We start from the raw sequence: 7,885 nt of genomic DNA on the forward strand, positions 1-7,885 counted from the left end.
ATATTTTTAAATAATAATTTATTTATATGTTATCCAAATAATCTTATTCTATTACTGAGTTTTTTTAATGCATTGCATGCAATTAAACAAAGGATTAAAAGATAGATTTTAAATCTCTAAAAATTTTTTTAATCAATATTTTTATTTATTATAATTATTAATAACAATTTATATTTTTTTATATTTTTTATAAAATTTATTATTTAATAAAATAGTTTTTAGAAAATTACCATGACTTCCCCTAGAATCTCATTTCTACTAAAATTGGCCTAACTTTCTAACTCTGATTTTGGTTTGCAAATTTAAAGACACTTTTAACCGTTCATAAAAACTTAGGGGTCTTTTGGCATTGTTGCCAATTCTTATTTTTTGTTTTCAATTTCATGTTTTGGAAACAAAACGTAGAAAATATGTTTGACACTTGTTTATGTTTTCAAAAATTTTGGCAACAATCATTATGTTGCAAAAAAACAACTTTTTTATATTTTCAACTTTTTTTGGAAGTGTTTTCAAATCTCTTTCTCCCAACATGAATCCCTTCTTCTATTCCTCGCTCTCTCTCCTTTAATTTATAATTCATTTTATTTTTAATTTTTAATTTTTAATTTTTAAAAAATATCAAGTTTTTTTACAAATTAATACTAATAATTTTTAAAAAATATTTTTAAGAAAAATATTTATAAAATTTTATTATTTGGGCTTGATATTTTACAAATTAGTTTATATAGTATAAAAATTATATTTTTTTAGAAAAGTATTTGTGAAAATTATTATTTGACCCTTGATTTTTATAAACTAGGAAATAACATACAAAATACATACATACATATATATATATATATTGAAAAAATATTTATGAAAATTTATTGTTTGAACTATTGACATTTTACTCGATCTAAAAAATAAATTATGACTATGTCTCTATATTACACCTCCTCTCTTTATTTTATTTTATTTTTAAATCGGATGGATAAATTTAAATATATATATATATATATAATTTTTTAAAACAAACCCCAAAATAATTTTTAGTTTTAACTAGTACAATATTTATGAAATATTTTTTACCCATACAATAACAATCTATGTTATTAATTTTATTTATGAATTTAATTAATCAAACTAATATAACAAATAAAATATTATTAAAAAAATTTAAAATATAAATTAAAAAAATTTAAAAAACAAAAAACATTAGTGCATCCTAACATGTTTTTGTTTTCAAAAAAATTAAAAATAAAACAAAAAACAAACAAAAACAAAATAAAACCGAAACAAAAACAAAAAATGAAAAAAAATATATAAATGATGCTAAACAACCCCTTACATTTCAATACTTAGGACAAGTTTTTTTAATTACCTTGCCATCATTTAATCATATTAGTTGATATTCTCATTGGGAAGTAGTTTTTAAAGTCAACATTCATTGGTTATCTATATATATATATATGATATATATATATATATATAAATATAAATTCTCAAGCTTATAACAAAAATTTCCATAGCCCAAACCCAATGGGGTTGGCCTGAGCCACGGGTTATAAAAGCCTCGATCTGTAACCAGATCCTCTACAGTACAGGTTGGTTATGGGTCACCGGCACGGCCCGTTGGATTGGCTGAACTGCCAGGTTTGACCTGACCAGTTTCGGGACGGACCAAAAAAAGTGCCCGTGTCCCCCTCTACAACCAATCCTCAAAACACAAATCCTCCAGTCAAAATTTACTTACAAACGAGCTGCCGCAAGTTGTGTTATGTAGTTGGGTAGAGCTGATCTTCCAAGAGCAACTGAAAGAAGCAAAAAGCCAAAACCAAGCTTACTTCCGTGCTCTCACATTCCTTTTCTTGAAACCAATCTTTGATTGTTTACCTTCATGTTTCCTTCCTTTTCCTCGCTTAAACTTTAGTGTTTTTTTGTGACCCATGGTATTTTTCACACTTGGTATATCACCTTCATCTTCTGACAAGTTATTCTCTTCAGAGAAGTTTCCCAAACCCATGAGCTTTTCATATTCACTTTCATCGATTGCACCTCGCTTTAGCTTTTTCAGCAGGCGATATTCCTTCTCCAGTTCATCATTGTCCTCTTTTGTCTGAGTAGCACGACGCTGCCGGCCTGTTTTCTTTCTTGCCATGGTATCAGCGGAATCCAAAACCTGTTTAACTCTCTCTGACTTGTGTTTGAGGCTTTCATTTTCTTTCTTTCTTAGCAAATTCTTCTGACGTTGCTTCTCCCGGGCTCTGTCCCTGACGTGAAACAATAACGATAAAATTTTAGAGTGTAAAAACATGTTCAGATATCTTCCTGGAAGAGGCCAGAGGAACTTTGGTATGAGAAAATGCCATAACAAATATCAACCTGATATCTATTCAGGGAAATATTGCTTACTTGTACTTGATTTCAGTAACACAAACATTATTTACTGGTAAGAATCCCTCAACTGAGAGGGAATGATGCTTGACCTCAGGAATTGACGGGATTTGCAATAAACCATAACCCATGGCAAGTTTTCCAATCTCTAGTTCTTTCCACCTGAAAATAGTCGGGTTAGAGAAGATGAGGAAGTTTGATGATTTCAAGAAATGAATCAGGACAACCTGAATATGTAAGAGCAGTGGTGCTCCTTGTATGCACGAAAATATGACACAAATGCTTTAAGCCCCTTCTCCATGACATCACGGTCTTCCTTTCCGGCAGCTCTTACCTGTTACAGTTGGCCACAACCATCTTTAGAGATTCTAAATTTCCACCCACGTAAACAAGATTTATGGGCCAACATGAAAACAAGAGGGGAAAAAATGACCAATAAAACAGTAAAGCTACCATGTTCCAAAATGTTTACCATTAACATTGACTATGTCATGTACTGCTACACATGAAGAATAGAATACATTCAAGATATTAGATACACAAAATTCTTGTATTAGCATGACACATACCAATAAAACCAAAATAATTGCCAGCTAAGGTAAATCCATTTCAGAAATTGGCATCAAAATTATGATAAGACTAGAGGTTAAATTTTATCAGTCACTTAATCAAGCATGGTCGGATTTCCTTTCTGTCATAATTCTTACAAGGTTCACATTTCAGCTCCATTCAGAAGCCTTTTGTGAGCCTAAAAGACAAATGTAAGCTATGTCAACTCTACCTAAAGCATACACAACATAGCAAAACACTAATGTTATATTTTGGTTTGAAATACATATATCCAAAGCATAAAAGATAAAAGATAAGCACTTACCAAGGGAATAACATCCATAGCATCATCTGTATATACCCTTTCTTGAAGTGGTACCCTTCTTAGACGCAAGAACTCCACATAAGCATCCTCCTAGCAAACATAAAGAAATTGACATCGATTGTCTTCATGGAGGTTAAAACAACAAAATGTGTTTGAAAGAAACCTTAGGTAAGAGGAAAACAATGGCTCTTCCTTGCCTGCCTATTCGTGCAGTCCGGCCAACTCTATGAATGAATACATTTGGATCCTGAGGGGGATCATACTGAAAACAAATGGAATGAACCATTTTAGCAATATGTTTGAATAAGGAATTAAGATGAGGTACAGCCAAGAGAAACTGCAGATCTTAAAATCTCAAAACAATGCCATTTGGCAAATAAATAGGATCTGGATATTGTTCCAAAATGAAAAGCAAGGAAATGGATATTATCAAGTGCATCTGCAACTAAAACACAAACCATCACATGATTCATTATTAATCACACAATGTGAAAGAGTCCAGCAATGAAAAGAGAAAAACTATATATATTCATAACTCCAGCGCACTCATCTATTGAAAGCATTCTTGTCATAAAGTTCCATGAGAGGAACAAACATTTTTTTTCTGAATGACTAACTGAGAATCTCTTTTTCAATACAAAGACTCAAGGAACCTGTTTGCATCAGACTTACAATGTAATTCCTTTATTATATAAAGTAACCTAAGGGCTCTACTGAAACAAAAACACAACATCCTTGATAATGGAGAACTTAGGATTCTACATGTGTTTGAAAACAAGAATAAAAAGAACACTTTATCACAAAAGTCTTGATAGTTATGCTTCGTATGCACATATAGGCACCATCTTACCTGCAAAATCCAGTCCACACCTGGTATGTCAAGTCCCCTTGCTGCTACATCAGTACATAGAAGAACACCACTGGACAGTTCTGTAAAAGCTGCTAGTGCTTTCTCCCTCACACTCTAAATGGTAAAATTATTAAATTAAAAAAAAAAACTAAAATCACTTGTTATTTAAATCACCATGAATTAGAAAGTCAACTGCAACTAAATTCGGTCTTTCCTAACCTGTTTCATTCTTCCATGAAGAGATTTAATTGAACAATCCTTAAGAGCGGTGATTTGTGGAAGGACAACCCCCCAATAGTCAACAGACGCACATGTCATGAAGTAACTGCAATAAGGAAAACATACTAATATAAATTAGTACATGACCAACAAATACACACCTAGGTGTGACCAAAAGCATACTATTTGAAACTTTGAAGAAATGAGGACCTCCATAGCTCATAAATATGCTTACACAATTATCTTTTCGGATTTGTTCTTCAGTAAGAAGTGAACAAGCTGTGAAGATTTCTTATCTGCTTCACATATCAAGTACTGCACAACAAGAATAGAAGCCAGAATTACCAGACAGGTAGAAATTCTGGAGAATCATATAGGAACAATTGCAGGCACATTTCAATCACGATAATTGTCCATGGCCCCTATAAAGTCTATATTAGTCGCTGTATAAGAGAAAAGGAGCTTCATATCCAGGATAAACCAACACAAAAATGTCATCTGACAAGCATGTTATAAATTCCCAGTTTAAGTTTTAAGGAACTTAGACTTATACTGTTGACGTTTCAAGTACAGTAAGCTTAATACAAGAATGTTTTCAGCTAACTTTTGAAGAGATCTTTAATAACTAAAGATAATGATGTAAGAAATTGAGCAAATGTATACAGAAAATGAAAATAGATAGTCAGGTTGAATGCAAGAGAGGAATAAATGTCAAATACATACCAACCGAACCACATGACTAGCATTGGAAGAACTCAATCACCAACTCTACATAAAACCTGAAAAGTGCGATAAGAAAATACCTCAATTTGGAGGCCTGAAGGAGTCTTGGCAGAGGTCGTTTCAAGTGATGCTGCCATACCCACTGGTTTAGCTTCAGCCCGGACTTCAACCCTAACAGGGTTTCTTAATCCAGCCCTGGAAAGTTCTTCCACTGCTTCAGTCTGAGTAGCAGAGAAAAGCCCTGTCCTGCGAAGCTTTGGTAAACGAGATATAACAGAAGTAACTTGCTTTTGAAATCCCATGTCCAAAAGTCGATCAGCCTCATCTAGAATAAGAACCTAGTTTACTCAAAAAGAAAAGCATCAAGAACATGCAACAATCAGAAATAATTCAATGTTAACAAATCACAAACAAAGAGTGAATTAGAACAAACATGATATAGGTGTAAAAAGCAAAACCAAATAACAATATAATACCTCAAGACTCCGGAAATCCAGAATATCAGCCCGTTCCATTATATCATGCAGCCGCCCAGGGGTACCAATAAGTACATTCACACCCTCCTCCTCTATTCTCTTCATGTCAGCTCTTACATCAACTCCTCCAACAAGAAGCATAGTCTTAACTTTCGGCATTGTCATTATAAAAGGCCGGGCGACATTGTATATCTGCAAGGACAACTCCCTCGTTGGAGATATGATCATTCCCATGACCTGCAAGCAAAAAGTAAAATATGAACAAAAGAATGCACCTTTCACTATCCTTTTCTAGTAAGAACAATTGGCAAAAAAACCAACAAAAGATTTAAGCAAACCAAAAAACAAAAATTACTCAATTCTGTGATCCACCACACCAGAAAAGAAAAAAATAAATAATTTTTCTTCTTTTTTTTTCGAAGGTCCAATGCTCTTTAGAAATAATACTAGATTTTCCGAGACACTTAAAGTAATTTCCAGTATATACTACATCAAGCCTCATCCAACAGCTCCCTAACCCTAAAACTAGAAACTTTTTTCTCATAATAAAATCACAGCAAGCAGAGAGAGCAAAAGAAAAAGGATAACCTGGTGAGGTTTGGGGGCAGGGCATGCACGGATGATCTCAACGAGAGGGACGACAAAAGCTAGGGTTTTCCCAGACCCGGTGGCGGCATCAACAGCAACATCTTTGTGGCTGCATAGCAACGGAATGGTCGCCGCTTGAACCGGAGTACAGAAGTGGAAGCCTCCGGTAGAGAGGGCATCAAGCACAGGCTGAGAGAGAGCTGGCTTCAGCTCGGAGAAGCGTGTGCCGGTGAGCGCCTGGTTCGATGGCCCCTCGTCCGCCATGGATTTCCAGAGACCAGATGAGAGTTTTAGGGTTTATGAGAAGAAGACGGGCTTTTGTTTAGACTCTTATCGGACCCGCACAATTGGGCCTCTGGACCCGCTAATCTGGATCCGCTAAGAGCCTTTTGAAACGGATAAATATAAATTGAGCTGATAAGATATTAAAATTATATTTTATTTTTTTAAATATTTCAAACATGTAATTTGAAAAAAAAAATAAACCTTTGCATTTTGATTTATATATATTTATATATATAAAAACATAACAAAATTGTTTGTAACTCCCCGAGGTTTAATGAATACCTCATGACCAATACTTGATATTCTATAGCTTGTGTCATCTAGGAAGCGTCAGTAGATATTGTATCGACCAATGTTGGTGTTGAACCATTAGATTGGAATCCAACAGTCTGTAAAATTGCATATACAATGTGTAGATAAATAATAACACCTGACTTGATTTTTCCTAATACCTTCACACAAAGTTATAACAAAACATTTAAGTGGAACCCACCTACTTGCTTTTAAAACCTACACAAGCTTTTGTCACCGTTCATTATACTATTCACATACCCATTATTCTCTCCACCTCTTGGTTTTTCCGGTTTCGTAATAGTGTTACTATACTTTATGCATAGTAATATAGATTTTTTGCTAATAACTTTATAAAAAGTAATAAAAAAATATTTAACATAATCTACTTATCTATTTTCAAAACCAGTACAGGTTTTTGCCATCGTTCATGGTATTGTTCATAATTAATCTCAGTTATTCAACCCGATTTCTTCTTTTGCATAAAAGTTATAAGAAACACTTAAACAGAACACGTCTACATGTCTTTAAAACTAGTACAAACTTTGTCATTGTTCATAGTATTATTCACATTCCCCAGTAGCTGACATATTCTCGTGGATATTAGCACAAGGTTTGCTACTATTTATGATACTGTTTAAAATCAACCTCAATCATCCAACCCGATTTCTACTAATACTTTTACATAAAGTTATAAAAAACACTTATATATATATATATATATATATTATTCTTAGTACACATATATAAACATACAAATATCTATGTAATTATTATTGTATATATTTTTTAGGTGACTGTGTATATACATTTGTAAAACCAAGTAATTATTATATAATATAATTATTTATTTTTAAAAAATACATGGTATTTAAAGGGATATATGAAAAAAACAAACTATTAATTTATTAAACAAGCCATAAAATTACAGACAAACTTTTACTTATACTATTTCATTGCCAGCCGATAAGCACATATAATACTTCTATATATATCTTAAATATTAACTACATAATTGATTTTAATTAAAAATAATTTTGTATTAAAAATAATGGTACCATCATAAATTCCTTATGTAGAAATTTAATATATATATATATATAATTTATTTTTACTGTAATTAATAAAACATTAATTTCTATATAAACACTTTTAAAAGATTTACATCACTTGTTAGACAAACGAAACAAAATTTACTGAGGGACA

General features: G+C 32.4%; 1 protein-coding gene across 1 annotated transcript; it reads right to left on the reverse strand.

Moving 5' to 3' along the window:
• Positions 1-1,370: 1,370 nt before the first annotated feature.
• On the reverse strand, positions 1,371-6,378 carry LOC120265825 (DEAD-box ATP-dependent RNA helicase 18). The gene is made up of 11 exons (XM_039273802.1): positions 6,104-6,378; positions 5,516-5,752; positions 5,120-5,377; positions 4,552-4,631; positions 4,317-4,422; positions 4,098-4,211; positions 3,411-3,509; positions 3,248-3,337; positions 2,601-2,707; positions 2,392-2,535; positions 1,371-2,249 (listed from the first exon to the last, which is right to left on the reverse strand). The coding sequence occupies exons 1-11, from the start codon at positions 6,365-6,367 to the stop codon at positions 1,820-1,822; spliced, it is 1,929 nt and encodes a 642-aa protein (XP_039129736.1). The 5' UTR covers positions 6,368-6,378; the 3' UTR covers positions 1,371-1,819.
• Positions 6,379-7,885: the final 1,507 nt, after the last annotated feature.

The sequence above is a fragment of the Dioscorea cayenensis genome, chromosome 7, assembly GCF_009730915.1.
Source record: "Dioscorea cayenensis subsp. rotundata cultivar TDr96_F1 chromosome 7, TDr96_F1_v2_PseudoChromosome.rev07_lg8_w22 25.fasta, whole genome shotgun sequence".
Lineage (NCBI taxonomy): Eukaryota > Viridiplantae > Streptophyta > Magnoliopsida > Dioscoreales > Dioscoreaceae > Dioscorea > Dioscorea cayenensis.